The sequence below is a fragment of the Gadus macrocephalus genome, chromosome 8 (assembly GCF_031168955.1).
Source record: "Gadus macrocephalus chromosome 8, ASM3116895v1".
Classification (NCBI taxonomy): domain Eukaryota; kingdom Metazoa; phylum Chordata; class Actinopteri; order Gadiformes; family Gadidae; genus Gadus; species Gadus macrocephalus.
In genome coordinates this window covers 18,513,993-18,537,033 of record NC_082389.1, presented here as the reverse complement: position 1 = coordinate 18,537,033, position 23,041 = coordinate 18,513,993, and the positions used below count along the sequence as shown (strand labels likewise).

At 48.4% G+C, this 23,041-nt stretch overlaps 3 protein-coding genes across 4 annotated transcripts; 2 read left to right on the top strand and 1 right to left on the bottom strand.

The window, feature by feature from the left end:
* The first annotated feature begins 1,676 nt into the window (after positions 1-1,676).
* Positions 1,677-8,357, top strand: angptl1b (angiopoietin-like 1b). Its single transcript, XM_060059751.1, has 4 exons — positions 1,677-3,265; positions 4,560-4,753; positions 6,550-6,820; positions 7,274-8,357. The coding sequence occupies exons 1-4, from the start codon at positions 2,353-2,355 to the stop codon at positions 7,459-7,461; spliced, it is 1,566 nt and encodes a 521-aa protein (XP_059915734.1). The 5' UTR covers positions 1,677-2,352; the 3' UTR covers positions 7,462-8,357.
* Positions 8,358-13,176: 4,819 nt separating this feature from the next.
* On the top strand, positions 13,177-18,550 carry tada1 (transcriptional adaptor 1). Of its 2 annotated transcripts, none has more exons than XR_009527037.1 (8): positions 13,177-13,459; positions 13,818-13,909; positions 14,015-14,080; positions 14,159-14,253; positions 14,460-14,681; positions 15,035-15,186; positions 16,750-16,967; positions 17,774-17,912. XR_009527037.1 is itself a non-coding variant. In XM_060059749.1 (8 exons), exons 1-8 carry the CDS (start codon positions 13,386-13,388, stop codon positions 17,927-17,929), a joined length of 1,014 nt encoding a protein of 337 aa, XP_059915732.1. In that variant the 5' UTR covers positions 13,180-13,385; the 3' UTR covers positions 17,930-18,550. The 2 variants fall into 2 exon arrangements, 1 of the variants encoding a protein (XP_059915732.1); XM_060059749.1 differs by having other exon boundaries at positions 13,180-13,459; positions 16,811-16,967; positions 17,774-18,550.
* Positions 18,551-18,814: 264 nt separating this feature from the next.
* LOC132463508 (transcription factor Jun-like) lies at positions 18,815-20,640 on the bottom strand. Its single transcript, XM_060059750.1, has one exon. The coding sequence runs from the start codon at positions 20,277-20,279 to the stop codon at positions 19,308-19,310; it is 972 nt and encodes a 323-aa protein (XP_059915733.1). The 5' UTR covers positions 20,280-20,640; the 3' UTR covers positions 18,815-19,307.
* Between the last annotated feature and the right edge of the window lie 2,401 nt (positions 20,641-23,041).

Here is a 23,041-nt window from a genome sequence, read left to right as displayed (position 1 = left end):
AAATATTTTGATAAAAGGAACTTTGGAATGGATCTCTTTCGACGGAAGCAAAGCAAAAATAGACCTCTGTTGTGCTCCACAAAAACCCATGGGTCACTTGAATGTTTTTTATTTGGAGAAACATCCTCAGTTACACAATGTAGCAGTGAACCCAGCAGCTCCGATGACTACACAATGCAAAGACATCGAGTCAACCAACACGCAAGCGGGTGGTTTCAGGGATAGCAACGGGCATGAATTACCATTACAACAATAGAAAACTTCGCATTGACTGACTAAACATAAACATCATACAGAGCCACTGACTGAAGATTCACATTTATCTCTAGAAATGTAATTGTTTTATTTGGCAGACAGAACCTTGATTAATCGCATTGCTGTTTCTTCTAAACAGGCGAAAGGGGGCTAAAACGTCATAAGGGTTGTTTTGGAAAATCTACACAGACAACCTATAGCGTTGTTGAGGATGGACATCACACTGGGCCATTCATAATAAAACAAAGGCCGTAGTAAAGTAGCAGAAATGTTTGGGTCGTAGATTAAACATATTGGGGGTTTCTATTTAGGGATCAAAATCTTCATTGAATCATTAGACAAAAAAAAGCCTTTAAAGCCATTGTTCAGAGCTTCACTGTTCTAGCAGATACGGCCAGTGCCGCCGCTCCCATAACGCGCACTACGCGCTGCGCGTAGGGCCTCAAGTCCTGAGGGGCCCCCCCCAAAAAAATAAATAAAATATAAAAATAAAAATTCTTACTTGTATACTTCTGGTTTTAAGTTTGTATTTATGGATAACTATTTAATTTTAAAAGATTTTGGACATTCAATACTTGTGGGCAGGGCCGACGACGGACTACGGGGGAAAGTGAGACTGTTGTGGGGGGGCCCAAGGCAGAGGGGGGCCCATGGCAATAAAAAAAAATATATATTGAATTATCCACCAGCCCATAGTGTTAGGAGTTGCACACGGCCACGTATGCTCCCCCCCCCCCCCCCCCGTCAATAATTGTTCGCTACCACCCCCCCCGGGGGAATTCGGGGGGAGGGGGGGGGGGGGCCATAAAGGAGTTATGCTTAGGGCCCCAAAATAGCTAGCAGCAGCACTGGATACGGCAGTTTGTCTTTGTAGGGCAGAATACATCTCTATCTGGTAGGTCAGTAGGCTAGACTCTATCCCATTGCCTCTGCAGCCTTCAAATTGCTAACTTTACTCTAATATATTTCTCGCTCCGAAATGTTAGCTCTTTGCTAATACATATCTAGCATCCAAGATGCTAACACTTTGCTAATCAATATCTAGCCTTATGGACGGTAGCACTATGTGAATATCGTACATATTTAGCTTCAAGCCTCCAAGATGCTAACTATATGATAATGCATCATCTCTAGCTTTCAGGATTCATCATAGAATCATCCAGGTACATAGACTTGCAAAGCATCTCTTGCTTTCTTGAAGCCCTCAATCTTGTCAAATTGTTCCGAGATCAACATTGCATAATAGCCGCTCTGTGCTGGCCTGGTCCTTTAATGGATATCAGGTTTCTGTTTACACATGAATAAACAGACGTTAGCCAAGACATTTCTACATCGTGTCAACATGATGAGTCTCAGCCAATTCTCATCTTCACACCATAACTGAACTCAACAAAGCTAGAATAAACAAACAAGAAGTGATCTCGGTTTGATGCAAGGATGGAATTTGTGTGTGTGTGTGTGTGTGTGTGTGTGTGTGTGTGTGTGTGTGTGTGTGTGTGTGTGTGTGTGTGTGTGTGTGTGTGTGTGTGAGAGAGTATGTGTGTGTGTGTGTGTGTGTGTGTGTGTGTGTGTGTGTGTGTGTGTGTGTGTGTGTGTGTTTGTGTGTGTGTGTGTGTGTGTGTGTGTGTGTGTGTGTGTGTGTGTGTGTGTGTGTGTGTGTGTGTGTGTGTGTGTGTGTGTGTGTGTGTGTGTGTGTGTGTGTGTGTGTGGAATGGTTTGTCCACAGTCACCAGATATGACACCAGGCCAGCAGGTCTGAACAGCTGGCCCACTCGTCTGTCCAGACACTGATAAGGATTCACTAGTTTAGTGCAGAACGTGTGAACAGCAGTAGATGGGAAGGGCCAAACCAGCAGGGTTCTGCCTGCTCTAGTCTACACTGGATATAGGTCCGCAGGTTGAACGTGTGAAGGCTGTTTATGTGCTCTCTGACATGCTGTCAGTTTTTCAATTAAATTCCATCCCAGAATCTAAACAGGACCAGAATAGGTTCTGATCCATTCTGTTGGATAAGGGTTCAGTAAAAAGAGGAAACCAGTAAACATTTTTCAATGAGATGAATTATTAAACATTACTTATAACTTATAAGATATTTGGATGTCCGTCCGTCTGTCTGTCCAAATAATTAAATCGGACCTGTCTGTAATCTTAATCTTCAGGCTTGTTTCTCCAGGAGCTAAATTAATTCAATCAAAGAGGATGAGTATGTGTCCTGCAGCCTGGGGCCTGCTCGTGCTTTGTGGACTGTCCCTGTGGCCCGGCACCCAAGGCCTGGCCAAGAACCCCCTCCTCTCGCGGACACGAAGGGCCCCCGACGACCACAGCGGGGACCCCAAGAAGTGCTCCTACACCTTCCTGGTCCCCGAGCAGAAGATCACAGGCCCCATCTGCGCGGCCCGCGGCTACGCCACCGACAAGGACCGCGTGACCCGCCTGGACGTGGCCTCGGTGCGGGACCTCCTGTCCAAGCAGCGGCGGGAGGTGGAGACCCTGAAGCTGGTGGTGGACGTGGACGGCAACCTGGTGAACGAGATGAAGCTGCTGCGCAAGGAGAGCCGCAACATGAACTCCCGCGTGACGCAGCTGTACATGCAGCTGCTGCACGAGATCATCCGCAAGCGGGACAACTCCCTGGAGCTGGCTCAGCTGGAGACGCGCGTGCTCAACGCCACGGCCGAGTCGCTGCGGCTGTCCTCGCGCTACCGCGAGCTGGAGACGCGCTTCTCCGCGCTGTCGGCCGTGGTCAACAACCAGTCGGTGCTGATCGCCGCGCTCGAGGAGCGCTGCGTGCAAGTGCACGGACGCAGGCGGGACCACCACGCCGAGGGGCCGCCGCTGGTGCAGGTGGTCCCTGAGAACCTGCCGGTCAGCGTGCCGCGCTTCACCAACGAGATCCAGAGGGACAACGGCCGGGAGGTACCGCGGGAGAGGGGCTCTCGCTCGGGACCGTCGCCGACGGGAAGCACCACGGAGGCCCAGAAGCCGCCGGCAGGCAACTTCAGTGTGGAAGGTGAGGGCGTCCGAAAGGGGGCCGGTTCAGGTCAGGTTAAGGGGTGTTTAGGTAAGAATGGTCCGTCTATTGGGGAAGGCAATGCATTATGGGGCCAGAACATCAGAACAACCAGTTGCACCCGAGTGAGCAGATTAATATAACATAGAAGGAGGAAGAGAGAGACACAGAGAGAGACGGAGAGAGAAAGAGATGGACAGATGGAGAGCAAGAGAGGAGGAGAGTGAGGACGCAAGAGGGAGAAAGAGAGGGAGAGAAAATAGAGAGAGATTGGCTGGCAGTTTACTATATGTGAATTGATTAGTTCATCATCCAAAGGGATAAACCAGAAATAAAGTTCCTTTCTCAGTTCAACTGGGCCGCAGGTAAACCAGGCCCTCTGTGTCCCAAAGGGTCAAAGATTTGCATTTCAGCTGTAACTACATCCTCTCTCCAAACCAAAAGCAAACACAGGCCGTGATGGAAATAAAAATGTAGTAATGTCTGAATTCAGGTGGAAGGGGAGGGTGAGAAACAGACTAAAAGGGAAGGGGTCTCAGGGGGATATGGCTGAGCACAAATATACCTCACCCACAGAAAAACCTGTGCTGCCATTTTCCTCATCAGCCCAGGACTGTTGACATGTTCCATTATTCAGAGTGTAGGATTTCAAGGCAGAGTGCCCCCACCGCGACGTACACTGCTAGAGAAACAAAGACACATCCAAGCCTGGAATGGTACGTTCCAACCCAGGCTGGAATGGTACGTTCCAACCCAGGCTGGAATGGTACGTTCCAACCCAGGCTGGAATGGTACGTTCCAACCCTGGCTGGAATGGTAAATTCCAATCCAGGCTGGAATGGTACGTTCCAACCCAGGCTGGAATGGTACGTTCCATCCCGTGCTTCAATGGTACGTTCCATCCCAGGCTGTAACGGACTCTCTCTAAACAGCATGTGACGGGCAGGCTGTTAATATTCCGCAACATAAACTGGCTGCTCAGACACATCTGCTTGTGATTTAAATTTTGTTTTAATTAGGAGTGGTATACATTAGCAAGGGGAGGGGGGGGGGGAGCGCTAAGGTGAAAAAGCAACAAAGGTACTACTGTGTAGCCCCATATAGAAATGTGTATCTCTTCTACTACTCCTCTATCTACTGCTAAATGTTCAAATGTGTTCATTTATGTACTGAATGCTTTCTAATAGATTACATTTACATGAAGGGCCTTTAGCAGGCGCTTTTATCCTCAGCTTATGTATCATCCATGAGATTGAATGAAGCGGTCCATGTCCCCTGTGCTGCCCGGCCCCAGGTCCATACAGAGACTGCCTCCACGCCCAGGAGGCCGGCCACACCAGCAGCGGGGTGTACCTGATCCGGCCCGAGGAGGCGTCGCGGCCCCTGCAGGTGTGGTGTGAGCAGGGCATGGACAACGGGGGCTGGACCGTCATCCAGAGCCGCAGAGACGGCTCCGTCAACTTCTTCAGGAACTGGGACAGCTACAAGGTGAGGATACACAGGGCTCCACCGGGGGGGGTTTCTCGCTTGCTTCTCCCCTCCCCCTCTGTCTTTCACCTCCTCCCCTCTCCTTCTCCCCCCCCCCCCCCCCCCCCCCCCTCATCCGCCTCTCTCCCGCTCCTTCCTCTCCCTTCCTCTTCTTGTCACCCTCTCTCTAGCCCTCTTTCCTCACTCTTCTTCTCCCTATTCTCTCCCTCGTTCCCCCTCGTTCCCCCTCTCCTCCCCCCCCCCCCCCCCCCCCCCCCCCCACCCCCCCACCCTGCTCCCTCTGTCTCCCTCCGCATCCTCACTCCGCCTGTGATCCGTTCCTGTCCAAACAGCCGGGGTGTTGTTGTTACATGGACCCGGAGATCCAGAAGTGTGTGTGCGTTTGTGTGTGAGAGGCCATCTGGTGCGGAGCGTTGTGGAGGGACCTCATCCCCCTCCGCGCCCAGACTGAAGTGTTCCTGAGTCGGCGGTAACGCAGACAGCCTGAGTCAGCAGCACGGAGACGGAGAGAGAGAGAGCGAGAGGGCCGCCGACGGGGCTCCGTTTCTTGGGAGTCCCATTATGAAACGTTAGACGGCCTTTAGTATGCAGGCCTCGTAGGGAAAAATGTTCCACAGCTCAGTGTCAGCTCGACCCCCACTCCTCACCACCCAAACCACCGCTACGCTGCCGCTGCTGCCGCTGCCGCCGTTCTCCACGCCGGGCTGAGTCTCCGGCCGCTCAGCTGACTACAGACCAACTAACCATCTTATTCTGTCTCTACAGCCCAGCTGACCATCTTCTTCTCTCTCGCTCCCTCTTTCCCTCTTTCTCCCCCTTCTCTCTCTATCCCTGCCTCTCTCACACTCTTACACTTTTTCTCCTTCCATTCAATGCTCTCTTCATTTCTCCTTTGGTTCTCTTCCTTTCTCTCTCACCCCTCTCTCTATCCCTCTCCCTCTCTCCCTCCCCACTCCTTTCCTCCCTTTCTATCTCCCCCCTCTCCCCTTCTCTCCCCCATCCTCCCTCTCTCCGTCCGCGGTGGATTGTGTAAGTGTTGGCAGACTGAATGATGCAGTGTTCTGTTCAGTGTGTGTATTAAACACCCCAAATGGGAGCTAAATTACTCTTCAAAATGAATTTGCCCACCCCCCACTCAAAGTCATCATGTTCATGCACACAACGAGAGAGGCCAGACCCCCCCCGTCCCCCCCCCCCACCCCTTCCCATACCCAACCACCCAAACCGACCGTCATGAGAGCCCACATCATTCATCATCCTCAGGGGCCTCCAGCAGTTAATCCAGCCCACCGCGGCCCGGCCCTCCCTGGTGAAGTGTGTCAGAGGCATGCTGCCAGAGGCATAATGCTGGTGATTATTCAACAGGCTGCTAGAGTATCGCTGTTACCCGCTGATCCACGGCATGGGGTGCTGGGCCAGTTTGAAAGAGGAGCCCATCGCACAACCATTCTCCGGATTGATGCAGGGCTTTTCTTCTTTTATTTTTTTTTCTGAATACCTTGGTTTCTCCTCTGAGAAGAAACTCTGAGAGGAGAGCAGCCTTCGCATGCCATGGTGGGCCATGTGTCTCCGTTTAAAAGAATGTACTTTGTAATTGGTTTCTCGGGATTGTCAACCAAACCGTTATCCGACTGATACACGTCCCAGATTTTTGTTTCAAGTCCACCTAAACAATCCGGGCCCCCCCCCCCCCCCCCCCCCTCATCCCTTTACTCTTGACAAAGACCAAAGACTCCCACAGGAACCGTATCTTCTGTAATCATCCTCTGACGCTCCTGGAATCTCCCCTCACGCAGAGTGGCTTCGGGAACATCGACGGGGAGTACTGGCTGGGGCTGGAGGGGATCTACAAGCTGGGGCGGCAGGGAGACTACAAGCTGCTGGTGGAGCTGGAGGACTGGACGGGCAAGAAGGTGTACGCCCAGTACAGCAGCTTCCACCTGGAGCCCGAGGCCGAGGGCTACCGGCTGCGGCTGGGCACCTACCAGGGCAACGCCGGAGACTCGCTCGGCAGCCACAACGGCAAGCAGTTCACCACGCTGGACCGCGACAAGGACGGCTACGCCGGTAGGAGGGCGGCACGCGGCGGGGGACGCCGCAGTGGGAGCGGGGGTCTCGTGAGGCAGGAGGCTACCAAAGCTAAGCTCTTGCTACGAACAAAAAGATTTTAAAAAAGATAAGGAAACTTATTATGATGTGAGAAGAATAAACAATAGTTTGTCATCTTCCACCTAGTATTCCATTTCCATTAACATTTCGGTCATTTAGCCGACGCTGTCATCCAAAGCGGCTTACAATAAGGACATTTGTCAGAATTGTTGTTCCCATCTTGCCATATTGCATTTAAGGCATGTTGGGGGGAAAGGAACCTGCATTGTAAGGTCAATGTAAACTTCCTCCGACCTTTCATTGTTTATGGGGTCAGGCTGATGAAGTGACTTTTGGGGATAAAAGCATCAATGGTTTCCAGAGGATCTCACCGCTGCCGTGCTCTCGCTCTCTCTCGCTCTCTCCCGGAAGGTAACTGCGCCCACTTCCAGAAGGGAGGCTGGTGGTACAACAGCTGCGGCCAGGCCAACCTGAACGGCGTGTGGTACACCGGCGGCGTCTACCGCAGCAAGTACCAGGACGGCATCTTCTGGGCCGAGTACGGCGGGGGCTTCTACTCCATGAAGGCGGTCCGCATCATGGTCCGGCCCATAGACTGAGGGTGGAGGGCGCCTGCTGCCGCTGCTGGGGCAGCCGAGGCCACGGGGCGGGCTGGAGCACCTCAGACATAAATTATAGAGTGTATTTGTTGTGAGTATAAATGTTGTGTAGAAGTGTTGGAAAGAGAAGCCTGCTCTTTACTTCTGTGAAGGTCTCCCCAGCTCCCCAGAAACTATACCCACCTCCCAAGGGATTGGAAGAATTTTGTTTTCCTCCTCAAGATCCCTTCCTGCAGCAATGGGGACCCCCCCGTATGAATATGTACATAGCTTGTTGTAGTACATGGCTTAAGAGGAAGAGAAGACAAGATCAGTGCCAAAAGTTTATTGAAGCCCCATGAATTGTGTGCCTGGCAGAGACAACAGTGTTTAAAGTCTCTCACCTCTGCAGGCAGAGGATTTGCATTTAATCGATTGACATCCAAGGGAGGACTGAAAAACGACGGCCAAGAATACATGCACACATACATTCAAAATCAAACTCAAGATCTAGTCACAATTCAGGTTACACAGTTCAAATAATTATTTTTTTTAGAGTAATCAGATTCTATATAGTCCCCACTGACTACTACATATGACCAAACTATATGCGTAAATAGTACAAAACTTAATGACTTGTTCAGATATGGTTTCTGTTCTGTAGTTATCACTAGAAAAGAGTAGCCTGATGTATGGCGTTCTCCTAAACTGGCAATGGCCTTAATAACTCTATATGTTACAGACATTTTATAATTTATCTTTAAATATCGATACCAAGGAAACAGCAAAATAATCTTTCAAAAATAGTTTCTCCCCTCCTTTCCAACTGTATTTATGAGTGTCATTCTGAGAGGAATATAAATGCTTGTTGTATTAATGCCCTTCCAGTTATGCTAAAGATTAAATTTCTTCCATCAGTCTCCAGTTGGTTTTGGCGCAGTATAAAAATGCCAACAAAGCAAATTGAGTCTAAGAGGATTTGGTGGAGACAACGAGAAACACATTGCTGAATGCCAAACAGGATGGGGAGACAGAGACGGGAGAGAGGCATGAGAGAGAGAGAGAGAGAGAGAGAGAGAGAGAGAGAGAGAGAGAGAGAGAGAGAGAGAGAGAGAGAGAGAGAGAGAGGAGGGAGCGGAGGGGAGGGGAGAGGGCAAGAAGGAGAAATGGGAATGATTGGATAGAAGGGAGGTGGGGGAGAGCTGACACTGGGATGGAATCTTTCCAAATTGCCAACGTTTCCTCTCCCCTCCCCTTCCTCCTCCCCTTCCCCTCATCTTTTTAAATACAGAGACATTTACATTCTTTCCATAAAAAGTGCCTGAGAAGTATGTTTTTGAATATCACTCACAATAAAAAACTATGGCGAGGGAGAGGGAGAGAGACAGAGAGAGAAAGAGGGCAAAGACAAGAGCGAGAGAGAGGGCGAGAGAGAGGGCGAGAGAGAGAGAGAGAGAGCGAGAGAGAGAGAGAGAGAGAGAGAGAGCAATGGCTCTCTGTATAGTCTGTAGTCTGTAATCAGTGGAGAGGAAGGGAGAAACCGATCCGCTGGGGATCGGGGCTCGTGGTCGAGCAAGGGGTCGTCTGGGGGCTTCTGATGGGCCTAAACAACCCCTCACCCTCTACCCCCCACCCTCTCCCCCTCACCCTCTCCCCCTCACCCTCTACCCCTCACCCCCTCCCCCCTCACCCCTCACCCTCTACCCCCCACCCTCTCCCCCTCACCCTCTCCCCCTCACCCTCTACCCCTCACCCCCTCCCCCCTCACCCCTCACCCCTACCCCTCACCCTCTACCCCCTCACCCCTCACCCTCACCCTCTACCCCTCACCCCTCACCCCCTCACCTCTCACCCTCTACCCCTCACCCCTCCCCCTCACCTTCTAGCCCTCACCCCTCCCCCTCTCCCCCACACCTTCTACCCCTCACCCCTCACCCTTTACCCCTCACCCTCCCCCCTCACCCTCTGGCCTTCACCCTCTTCCCCTCCCCCTCTACCCCTCCCCCCTCCCCCCTCTACCCCTCACCCCTCACCCCTCCTCCTCTACCCCTCACCTTCTACCGCTCTCCCCCTACCCCTCACCCCTCACCCTCTACCCCTCACCCCTCTCCACCTTTCCCTCTACCCATCACCCCTCCCCCCTCATCCTCACCCTCTACCCCCCACCCTCACCCTCTACCCTCTCCCCCTCACCTCTCCCCCTCACCTTCTACCCTCTCCCCCTCACCTCTCCCCCTCTACCCCTCACCCTCCCCCTCTACCCCTCACCCTCTCCCCCTCACCTCTCCCCCTCTCACTTCTCCCCCTCTACCCCTCCCCCTCACCCCCTACCCCTCATCCTGTGGGGGACATAAGATCACCGTCAGAAATACTGAAGATAAACCGGATCTCATGTTGCAGCTACAGCGACCCTCCCAGTCATGCCACACTGTTTCTTTTGCTGTTTTGGTATTTACTTTTCTCACACATTAAAAATGCAATATATATGAGGGGACAACCGAAGGCAAAGGAAAAGAAGACGTTGTTTCAATATTTTTTTACTAGGGAATGTTCAGAGAACATAAAAATGTAACAATAAAATAACAGCCCATACCGAGACAGGCTCTTAAAGACTATGTGGATAATAAAGTTTCTCAGGGCAGTGACTCACTGCACTGGAAATTGGTGCATTTCAAACACAGCAATAAAATACAGTTGAGCAACATGGTTTGGGCCCGTCCTGTGGATTTATGCTGTCATCCGTGGTATACTGGTTGCTTGTCATCTTTGTCATTGTTGTGGTAAGAAAGGTTAGCTGTTGGGAGAAGAAGGGAGGGATTTGACTTTCAAATATTATAATTATTTGGTTGCAAGTCATGCCGTACAAAGAGAACCCTTATTCTGGTTTCTATTTCAAGAAGCTTGGGTGAGAAGGTTCTCCGCAAATAAAAAAAAGCTCCAGTGTAAACTCTTTGTAGAGTCTGTAATATTTGACATTGGATCATTGTAGCAGCCTCACTATAATAAGAATGTTTTAAAGTGTGACAGTCTGTGTTTTGTCCATGCTTGCATGTGTTTGTTTGCATGTGTGCCTAAGTATCTGGGTATATGTGTATGTATGTGTTGGTGTGCTGGCGTGTGCGTAACTGTGTGTGTGTGTGTGTGTGTGTGTGTGTGTGTGTGTGTGTGTGTGTGTGTGTGTGTGTGTGTGTGTGTGTGTGTGTGTGTGTGTGTGTGTGTGTGTGTGTGTGTGTGAGTACAGTTACGCCTCAATGACACCCTGTCATGGTTCTTGTGAGAGACATGTGTCAAGAAATTCCAACCAGGATGTGTGTATTCATTATTGGGCGGCAATTGTCCACTGTCTGTTAAGATCATGTCCAACCGTCCAACAAACTCTGTCTGTCAGTCTGACAGCTTTTGGGGGTTTCTGTCTTGAGAAAGGCGTACGTTGCCGTCCTGACGGAGAAATGGGGGGGCGGCCCTCTTCATACCTTGCGGGCCCCAAGAGCCGTAAGTCAGACACTCTCTTAGTCATGTTAAACTCTTAGAGGGGTGTCATGGCTCCTCACCTCACACCTGCAAAGAAAATCCAGGCCATTCATTGGCTGCAACAGAGAAGGGGACATCCCTCGGCTCCTTGGTGGGTGAACCACACTCAGGACGAGGTTCGGGGTGGGCTGCCTAGTCCTATAGGGAGACGATTGGAGGTCTGGCCTGGGAGAAAGTCCTCTCTGTCTTCTTCTTGGTGGAACTTCTTGAGTGCCAGGGTGCTTCGACCACCAAAATGGCTGCCGTGTTAGGCGGATTTCTGGGAAAGAGAAGATGGCTTATATGAGGTGCAGGGGTGTTTGTTGAATGTTTGCAGCTGTATTTCAGTCTCTCAGATAAAGAGAGACTGATTTTTTTTTTCTTAGTTTTTTTAACTAAAAATATCTTATTTTGCATCATCTCCTGAATCAAGTACACATCGCAGAGAACATCCTTGAAAAAGGGCTGCTCATATACTATACCGAATCTAAAGTACAAAAAGCTCACCTTGTACTTTTCCGAGACAAAAAAAGCTAGAGTAGAAAATGATAGAAATTGTATGCTTATATAAAAATAAAAATACCTGCTCAACATCAAGACCTCAGCTTTTACTTTAACAGCATGAGTGATCTATAGACTTGATGATCTCATTCTGCTTTATGAAAAAGTGACCTCATACTCTTGGTAGATTTTAATTTTCATCCAAAAGCGATTATAGTAATGCCACTTAGGATTTAGGATATTTAACAAATGAATACAGTGGATTACATAAAAATAGGACAAGGAATTGGCATAAAATGATGAATTCGACTCACTGAAGGAGAAGGCAAATACCTCTAAACCGCACCTTACATCAATAGGGCAAGCAGACCTATAAATAAAACACTCAATATATTTCCATGTCCAGGAACCGTGGAACAAAATGTGTTTATCCTGAATGAAATGTTTGAATAGTGGTCTTCCTCATTCCTTTAAAGCCCTCTTTTTTAATGCTTTAAGCGAAAACACTACAAACATTCTTAATTTATTAAAGATGTTTTGGGCCCCTTATATTTTGACGGACATGTCTATTTCTGAAACACAGATTAGACACATTTTTCTCATGTTGAACACAGTAACAGTTGCCATGGATGAATGTAATTTATTTTGATAGCGCAGGGGAGTCGATGAAGGCCTAAGCTCTGAGCAAGATCCAGAAATAACAAACAACTGACCAGCCACAGAGTCTTGAAAATTGTGCTTCTCTTTTCCTCAAGTGAACTTAAATCTGCCATTTGATACTGAGCCAATTCAAATAGTAATGCATTTGTATATTTATGTATTACATATATATAAAGATTGGCAGACTCAAAGAGAAGGAAAGTTATATATATAATATAGAGTTATATACAGGACTGTGATTTCTCTCATTTCTTTGATTAACTTTGGTGGTCTCCTCTTATGTTGAAGTCTAGGCTTTATGATTCCATGTATTCTGATATATGCCGTGAGTCAGAGGGCTGAGATATACATTGTGGCTGCAAGTCTATTTGGTTGATTAAAGTAACATAGCCGAAGGCCAAATGTATGTGTGTGTGTGTGTGCATGTGTGTTGGAAGTGGGGGCTTGCTCAGGGGGTGGTTGTACACAACTTCCTTATACACAAGTGCTATTCAATGGCTTCATCGATTACCACATGATTAAATGTCCAATGTCCCATGAAAAGGCATATTTTTTGATCCATAGGTTTTAAAATGACCTTAGATTTGTCAAGAATCACGATTAATCGTGATTGACCTATTTGTATAATAATAATTTATAAAACTGGTAATATGTCACGTGGTCCGAATTAATTATCAATAGAATGATGACATTTAAAGTCTTATCTGATTAATATAGCCTTTCTGCCAATAACTTGCGTTCAATCACTGTATGTGAAGCCTTACATTTTTCAAAGTGTTCTAAACCGAAATGAAGCATCACAGACTTATTGACAGAAATACTATGACAAATATTAGTATGGCCCTCCTTAATAAATATGGCCTTAATAAATAGAGGCTGCGCTCTGCCGCCCCCTACCGACGCTCTACCCCCCCCCCCCCCCACACCGACGCTCTACCTCCCCATACCGACGCTCTACCGCCCCCTACCGACGCTCTACCGCCCCCTACCGACGCTTTACCGCCCCCTACCGACGCTCTGCCGCCCCCTACCGACGGTATGCATTGGCTACATCCAAACCTGTACAACTTGAACACAATCACACCAAAAGAAATCTCAGAAAATCACATGTATCTACTAAAATGTGTTTATTGTTATGAATAATGACCCTTGTTAGATCTGTAGCCCCCATCAATCAATTCAACATTAAACGCAGCACACACTAAAAGTAGTCACTTATTATTTAGGACTGGAAGGTCGGCGCTGAGTGATGACGTCAGTCTCAAACATCAGCTATGGCAGCTCATGCGAGTGAGCTGGAGATTGCAAAGAAGAATCTAACCGATGCGATCGGCGATAACATCAAACAGTGAGTGTACCACTTGAATAGGTTCCGGAGTCATTGTCCCGCAATGAACAGGGTTATTTTGGTGTTTCTGATGATGGAGTTGATGTTGTGATGCTATGCTCAGCATCTCTCCTGCAGCAGCTCCTCTAGTCGCTGAAAGTAGATAACAATTGACAAGTAGCCGAAACAACTGTACGAAAATCCATCTGACTAACGTTATGTTAAATCCAATGTTTAACGGTTAGGTTTCTGCAGACTACTACTACAAAAAAAATTATCCAGCTGTTTAAATGCATTTGTTGGTGCTTTGAATAGACCTGCATCAATGTGGTCCGTAATGAAGTTTATCACCGTGGTTAATGGTTGTTATTGGTCGCAGCTACTGGGCCAACCTGAAGCTCTGGTTCAAACAGAAGATCAGCAAGGAGGAGTTTGACATCGAAGCGCGTCGTCTTCTGTCCCAGGATAACGGTATCCTCCCTTTTCCTGTTCTCTCTTAAATTGAAGTTGATGTAAGTTATAGATTTGATAGAAAGACGGATGTTAATTTCCCTTCACACATTTCTCCCTCGCTAGTTCACGTTCACAATGATTTCCTCCTGGCCATCCTCACACGGTGCCAGATCATCATCTCCACGCCGGGTGAGCAGTACATCTCTTTGTTTGGTTTGTTTCGTCTGGTTCCCCTTTCTCTAGCTGACAGTCTTTGATTTTTCTCAGAGGGACCAGGGTCTTTACAGTGGCCTGGTGGCTCTGCGGCCAAGCCGTGCAAGCCCAAAGGGAAGAAGAAATTGTCTTCCAGACAAAAGTTTGATGTGAGTCTCGAACATCGGGTTCCGTCAGTGTTGATGGTCATTTTTTAAATAATGCAAAACATTACGTTATCATACCATTTATGATTGAAAATGGCAAGTGTGTGTGTGTGTGTGTGTGTGTGTGTGTGTGTGTGTGTGTGTGTGTGTGTGTGTGTGTGTGTGTGTGTGTGTGTGTGTGTGTGTGTGTGTGTGTGTGTCCCCTACAGCATCGCTTCCAGCCCCAGAACCCTCTGAGTGCCGCCCAGCCCTTCAGCCCCCGGGAGGCGGGCCCGGGCGGGGAGGAGGAGGAGCAGGTCCGGCTGAGTGCCCACACCCTGCTCCTCCCCACCCGGGGCCAGCTGGAGGCCAGGATGATGGTGACGGCCTTCGAGCTGGGTCTGGACAATGTCACAGAGGACTCGGTCAGCACCATGATCTACGCCGTCGAGGTGAGGTGGACTGCTCCTCCTGTTACTAGTGCACCTCCTCCAGCACACGGCGGGGGTCTAGGAGGGCCCACCGTGATGTCGGGGGCTGTGTTCACTTGTTTAGAGTTCACCTAGACTTAGCCACCCCTCCTACCTATTGTGTGTTGTACGTCCTGGCACTTAAGGTACGCACCTACTGTATGTCTTACTTAGTTCTAGTACTTAGTTGTGTAGCCTCTTATCTTAGCTATCTTTGCTGTATACAGGGAATGGGTTAACCTAGAGATTGTTAGTGCTTGTCGTGCGTGCGCAATGGAATAACATTGAAGAACATTGAAGGACATTGGCTAAGCGTTGGTTATTCTTTTCTCCAGCACCATCTGAAAGACGTCCTGACTGCGGTGGTCACGCGGAGGAAGGCCTACCGCCTGCGTGACGGCCATTTCCCCTACGCGTTCGGCACTGAGGTCACGCCGCGGCCGTACCTCCAGAACAGCCTGGCGGCCTACCAGAGCGTCTCTGATTGGTGAGGGGGTGATGGGGTCGTCTGATGTGTTGTTTTGGCCGACGTTTGATCAGTTGTTCTCAAATGGGGCTATGCATACCCCTTGGAAGTACTGAAAATGTCCTGAACATTTATAAAAACTAATCAAAAGAAAATGGACAAGTGGCTAAAACGTAAATCTTAAGACAAGGATAAAGGACAATCGGTGAAAAGAAAACGAATCCAGAAACAAGAATATATTGTAATGGGATTCACCTCTACATGCTGTGACCCTCCCCTGGCTTCGTTGCATAAAGCACAGGCCTATGTTTCTCACAAAATTAGTATTAAAAAAAGTATTCATGCAAAAAGAACGCACACGCCTTATTTATGTTAATTGTATTCATTTTTCTCCCAAAAGATTTGAAGACTTGCTATGTTAATTACATACATACCACAGCTGAAAAAATGTCTAAGCGGGGGTCCACTAGTAGAACAGTTTGAGAACCATTGCTAGCCTATCATGACGGCCTTCCTAGAGCAAGGAAAACAAATCTCTTTACGGGCGCAGCCATTAACCGTACGACTCGACAACAAAAATGGCGGCACCGACCAAAAGGTGGCGTCCTTCCGTGAAATGAAGCAAGAAAGCTGGGAGATTTCTCCACTTGCAAATTGTAAGCCTGGTGTACGAGGCATCCAGATCAAAGCATAATCCCAGAGGAATAGCTGCTCTGATGGCGATTTTCCAGTCTACTTTTGGCCTGGCTAGGCAAGGTTTGGCTCGGCGTGGCAGCCAGGCACGGCTGGGATTTGCATTTCCATTACAACCAGGCTTCCTGCTTGAAAGGCTGTCTTTAACCGAATACATGCTTGTCTTGAGTCGATGACACAACAACACGTTTAAAGGAGACATATTATACCACCAGGTGTGAGTGTGATTAGCATTACAAGCCGTTTCGAAAATCTGGCCCATATGACATCACTAGTGGGCGTGTCCACCTAGATCTTTGCTTGATAGATGAGCAACATTTACTTCAGTTTCACTGGGTAGGCTGGTAGACTGATCTATCCAGCACAGATCTAGGTGGACACGCCCACTACTGTCATATGGGGCAGATTTTCGAAACGGCTTACACCTGGTGGTATAATATGTCTCCTTTAAGACACATTTAATGTGTTTGGGTTTTACAGAAGCACGGTGACACACAAACTGAAACCATCATCGTGGATATCATTGCGATATCAATATTCCACCTTTTTTGTTTCCTGAACCATAGCACATTGAGATCCAATTGATTTCAGATTAGTCCTGTTTACACATTGGACAATGTTTCACACATATTTCCCAGAGTGCCAAACGATTTTCTTCGTCCATCTCAGGCATGGTACGGCGCTTATAAACTGGTAGTGAAAATGCAAATCAGTGCATGACGGCCAAAGTGTGATTAATGACCTCTATCCGAATTAACTAACGTGCTTTATAAAAAAACATCTGCGGACTGACTAATTAGTGAATGTTACTAAGATTACATTTTAAAAATAAGAAAGGTGTCTAATTTCACTTGCTCTGGTTACGTTCTCGTCTGCATGATCATTCTACAGTTCTCAGATGACAAGTTTGCATCTTCTTGAATTCAGGCCAATAACTGCGCCCCCTCCACAGCCCTCCCCCGAGCGCCTCTCTACCAGCCGGGCCCCCACCCCAAGTGGCCCCTGACGAGGCAGAGCAGAAAGCTGTTCTCCTATTGGCCTGTTCCTCTGACAGTGTCCCTGTGCCCCTCCCTCCAGTCAGCATGTTTGATCTACTGGAGGCTTTACAGGTCAGAACCGTAGGACGCCTTTGAGAATATGGTGCTTTTAGATTTATGATTACCATAATAAGCTTCATGCTGTGCTTACGTTCTCTGATTTGTAAAGTATATTATTTGTATATATACAAAAATTTGTATATTATTTAAACTTATGTCAACTGTACTTCTTACATACTTTTCATATTCCTTATTTTCAACGTTGTTAAAAATACACTCGTATGAATAATAAACATAAGCTATATGGTGGCTCCAAAGCAATGACGCAACTTTTGTGTTTTTTACATCATTTTAATTATATCTACACCAATTATGAATCAGTGCATCAATTCAATCTAAAATCCTCGTCTGTCTCCCTCCATCTCTCTCCCTCTGTCTGTCTCCACCCGTCTCTCTCCCTCTGTCTGTCTCCACCCGTCTCTCTCCCTCTGTCTGTCTCTCTCCCTGTGCCTGTCTCTCTTCCCCTTCGTCTGTCTGTCTCCCCCCGTCTCTCTCCCTCCCCTTCGTCTCTCTCCCTCCCCCCGTCTCTCTCCCTCTGTCTGTCTCCCCCTGTCTCTCTCCCTCTGTCTGTCTCTCTCCCTCCGTCTCTCTCCGTCTGTCTGTCTCCCCCCGTCCCTCTCCCTCTGTCTGTCTCCCCCCGTCTCTCTCCCTCTGTCTGTCTCTCTCCATCTGTCTGTCTCCCCCCGTCTCTCTCCCTCTGTCTGTCCCTCTCCCTCTGTCTGTCTCCCCCTGTCTCTCTCCATCTGTCCGTCTCCCCCCGTCTCTCTCCCTCTGTCTGTCCCTCTCCCTCTGTCTGTCTCCCCCCCCGCCCCCCTCAGGTCCACCGTGGGGTGATGCCCTCCCACACTATGTACGCCCTCAACATGGAGCGTATCCTGGCCCGCCTGTGGCACCCCAGCATCGAGGAGCTGGAGCAGGACCACGTGCACCGCCAGCGCCTGGCCGGCAAGGAGGGCCTCCTGCTGGGCAGCTGAGCCGGCCTGAGACCCCCCCCCCCCCCTCCAGGGACGTCCTGGACTGTTGATTGGATACAATACGTTTTTCAAGTCAGCTGATGATACAAACGTTGTAAATAATGGGTGACCTGTAAGTGTTAGCACATGCCATGTTATAGGAAAGACCCACTTGTGTACCTAATGAGCAGGTAAAGGTATCCTTCACCACACCTGGCAGGTGTAGTCGGGGTGTGTGTGTGTGTGTCTGTGTGTATATATATATATATGTGTGTAAGTGTGATTTCCATGACAGACAATAGATTTAGATTTACATGAGCTGCATTGATCAATTCTGGCATCACTTGAAACATGGTGATTATGGTGTGTACTTCTATATATATATATATATATATATATATATATATATATACACCAGTCACTTCACTAGTTGTACGGGTGTGGTCTAAATGGGTGTAAATACATGTATGTTGTGTAAAGGCAAAATGCCCTTCCATTTAGTTCCCTACTAAAATCCAGTACAGCTAAGATTATTTTTTTGTAAACGTTTTGTATATATATCATTCATGATGCATCTTGTATCAGGAACATGTTTTTTTATTTTCAGTACAATTACTTTGGAATAAAAGCTCTTCGACTTGGCCTATTGTTTGTTTTATTCTCCTTGCCAGGATCACGCAAGAGACCACGCCCACACACTTAGTGCGTACGCTGCGTGTCTCCAGGGCACGCTTGCCATATTTGGCATCCTTCCGACACATCGCTGTCCAATCGTCAGCCGAGGAGACTCTCCAGCCATAACACTGGGAGGGTGACTCCACGTCTGCCCGCCCTAAACTAGGACTCGTTTAATGATAATTTTCCAATAGAAAGATTTCATGTAATAATGCAATACGTATCAACAGGTCATATATGTGTCTAATGTTTATTACATCATATTTACAAATGCTGAAGTGCTCAAAATGACTGCATAAAAATAGTAAAAAGTAACAGTTTGGGTCTAATCGACGCTACGTCTATATTACAATTTGTATCGATGTAAAAGTTAAGAAAAACAAGGCAAGTTGTCAGTAAACACCTCTAGTCGTTCTTCCCGTGTAAAAGGTAGGAAACGTTATCGTGCTCTGTACAAATGGTCGCTGGTGAGAGAAGAGAAGTGGTAGAAGAACCGAACGCATGGACAGTAAATAGAAACTGGAAGACAAGTGGGACCAGGCCTGTAATGCTGGGAGTTAACATGACTCCAAAAAAGTTTATTCTGTCTCCATTCTGTCAGGGTGCACGACACGCCACTCGGAGCTGCGTGTTGGTCCCCCAACACACGCTGAACTGTCTCGTTGTGAAGGGTTAGTGAAGTGCACCCCCACCCCCCCACGCCGGGTCCATGTCGCCCTGGCCCTCAGTACGTCCCGACCTGCTGGGTGAGGATCAGCTGGCAGCCGCTGTTCACGTGGTCCATCACCTTCTGCTTCAGCAGGGCCAGCTCGTCCCGGAGCACGTTTGCGGAGGACACCAACTCGGTGTGTTGGGTTTTAAGGTTTTTCACCCGGTCCTCCAGCCTAGAGATCCTCTCCAACTTCCTTTTCCGGCATTTGGACGCCGCGACTCTGTTCCTCATGCGCTTCCTCTCGGCTTTGATCCGCTCCTGGCTCACCATGTCGATGGGCGAAAGCGGCGGGGAGTCGCCGGACATCTCGGGCACCGTCTGGGGCTCCTCTTTGAACGCCTGTAGCCGTGCGTGCTGCGCCGCCAGCTGGGCTTCGAGTCGACTCTGGGAGGACTGCGCGGTGGGATAGTTCGAAGAGGAGATCTGTCTTTCGCCAGTAGGTGCCGACGCAGAGCCACCAGCCCGACTGAAAGTGCCTAAGTTGGTATATTCCGGTGGGTGCTCGGGGCGCACCGTGCAGCTGTATTGTACGCCGCCCTCCTCGGACGCGCTCTGCGCCACGGCGCCCATGGCGCTTGGCACATTGGTCTGTGCGTCGGAGCTCATGTTGGGCATCTGTTGGTAGTGGAGCTCTGCCAGGGCGCGGACGAACCCGTCGGCGAAGCCCTCCTGCTCGTCCGTGATGTTTTTGGGACATATGAACTGGGTCGGGGTGGGAGTCGTCAGCCCGGTGCACGACTGGATGATTAGTCTCTCCAACTCAGGCGAGGCCAGTTTCAGCAATCCGACGTCGGGAGACGTCAGGATGTCGATGGCCTTGGAGCGGAGCCCGGGTTTGTAATTCTTTGGGTCGTTGAGGTTCAACGTCATGGTCTGTTTGAGGGTCTTCGGGTTGAATCCGTACCCTCCCGTCATCCCGTCGTGCTGAGAATTAGCGGCTTTTACAGACTCGTCGTAAAATGTTGCTTCCATCTTGGTAGGCATAAGGCATAGGCGTTGTTACACAGTTCTGTAGGCTAATATCTTCAGTTATTACCTCGACTGTTTCGAGCATCAAATGTCTACAAAAGTCGTCTGGACGGAGTCCGTCTATTGTCTTTAAATTCTACTTACTTGACAACTTTCGGTGTCCTATAAAAAAAAAACTTTCTTTAAAATAAGATGGTCATCACCGAAATAAGGTTCCCAGAAAGATAAACATCACTTGTTTTCAATATGAAAATGCTCCGGCGATGCTATCTTTCCATATAGACATTAAAAGTGGGGATCGGTATAGTACTTTCTTTCACTTCCAACGTGGAGACGAACTTTATCCACCTCTAAGCTGCGGCTATACTGAAAATAACAATGATGTCATTTCTACGGCCTCCCATTGGCTGGAGATGATGTGCGGGCGGTGCTTGGTCCTAATGACATGCGAGTTTCTCTGACTACGGGCCATAGCCACGCCTACCGCGATGCTTTGTGGGATTAGGTAATGCAGTGGAGCAATGTACTCTGGGATGACGTAGTGTTATTGAATATTTAGTTACCCGCCGAATTATGCACCCATCCTCAACACGATGTTAAAACCGTTCTGAAGCATTACCTTCGTTAAAGAAACAATCAGAGATTTAATCAAACACTTCTCCTCTGGTTGGTCTCGGAAGAAAGTAGTGAGAATAAAGCGCACGTCACGTTTAATTACTGTGGGTTGTGAAAATAAACATACAATATTTTTTGTATTGACAATACAAGAATTTTTCTTTCACCTGCCTCAAAATACAAAGCACACAGTTTGCAAGCCAAACAATTCGTTATGATATTTTAGAACATAAATGTTAAGCTTTGCTTTACGTGCTAGAACAAAATGTATAGGCCTCCATTCAGGGATTCAATTATTATGAGGCGAGCTACATTGATGTTCCCAGACCGATAGGGAAGTAGATATTCCATATCAATGTATTTACTACGGTGCTGTATATGCCCAACCATTGTCCTCTAAAGAAGGAGTCCAGCTCTGTGGCCTCTTCCTTGTATTATTCAGCGGCTCTTCAGCCTCTACTATAAATAAATGAAGACCAGAGGTAGACCAGAGGGGAGGGCTACAGGTCAATCCTCCTGAGAAGACATACTGAGGAGGCACACTGCGGTGTGTCGATGCTCCGACACCTCCAAGTGGAGATTCATGTTTGGGATGTTTTGGAAAGCTGGGAGTCGTCTGACTGTCTGTCGCTTGCCTGTCTGCCTGCCTGTCTCCTGCTGCCTGTCTGTCACTTTGTCTGTTTCTTGTCCGTCTGTCTTTTTTACTGTCGGATTCCCTGTCATCTGTCTCCTGTATATTCTCCTTATGTATAGATTTGTTTGGCAGAGTGGAATATTCTATTCAAAACAAGTTGTAGTAGATAATTATGTTAGGTGTATATGATTATAATTTAATGTAACCAGACAAGTTTTGTGTTGAGTGTGTTGTATGTATAGAGATATTTGACATGTATGGATGTACCCAGTTTCACTTTGATTTGTCACGTGTCGAGAGTCGTTAGTGGCCATGACGTGAATTTCAGGCATCCAAAACCGTGTAACAAATGGCAGATTGCAGTGTGAATAACATACCAATACAAGATCCAATAAGAGTTAATAAGCAATACAGTAATAATACATATGTGTGCTGTGATACATTACCATATACATAACACATGAAATCACATGAAATCCTTTCCATCTTGAGTGTCTACATCTCTCCTACACCTGTGTTTACAACCTCCGAGCGATCGAAGTCGGGCTGTTCCACGGCCTCACTTCCTGTCGTCGTCCCCCTCCTCTATGGGCCTGTCACCTCTCGATAACCCCACCTTCCTCCCCTCCACGCCGGCCAGCTGTTTCCACTGAGTACAGTTTCTAATCAAGGCTCTGGTCCTGGCCGCCCCACAACAGGCCTGCCTTTGTTGTCGAGTGTCCAGGAGGGGGCGGGACCAGGGCCTTGTTGGGAAAACACACCCTTCATATGGGCGAGCGTTGCACACAGAGACGTACCATGACACATGAATGCATTGAGACATGAACGGGAACGCTCAGCCACACACACACACACACACACACACACACATACAGATATGTACGGGAACACTCACCCCTCCCCCACACACACCCACACACACACACACACACACACACAAAGACAGGAACATCAGCGCTCACACACACACTTGAACACTAGTGCTCACACACATAATCTTACACACACAAACACACACTGATATGTGCTGGAACACTCACCAACCACACAAATGGACATGAGCACTTTCACCTTTCACAGACACACACACACCCATACTGAGCAAGCAGATAAAGAGAAAGATGATTCTGAATGTGTGGATCCATTAACGGGTCGGTACATTTAGATAACAATTCAATCAGGGCCCCTGGAGAACGACCCCCCTCTGTCACAGCCAACCCTGTCCGGTGTTGAGGTGGGGGGCCTCTTTTCTTCCTGCCCCTGCTGTTTAGTTCAGTTCCTCTGCGGACTCCAACTCCTCCGTTGGTGACTCCAAGCCTCCAAACATTCGTCAGGTCATAGACAGAATCACTTCCGGACAGCTGTTTATCTGGACCCCCAATGGCAGAGATGGAGACTCCAAAAGGACTGTACTCAGAGCCACAAATGTTGAATTGTTTCTGTGGATTGGTTGGCTTGTGAGATTTTGTTAGTAGTTTGTAGCAGCCACTGGTTCCCATACAAGGGTCCGTGAAGCTCATGTAGGCCT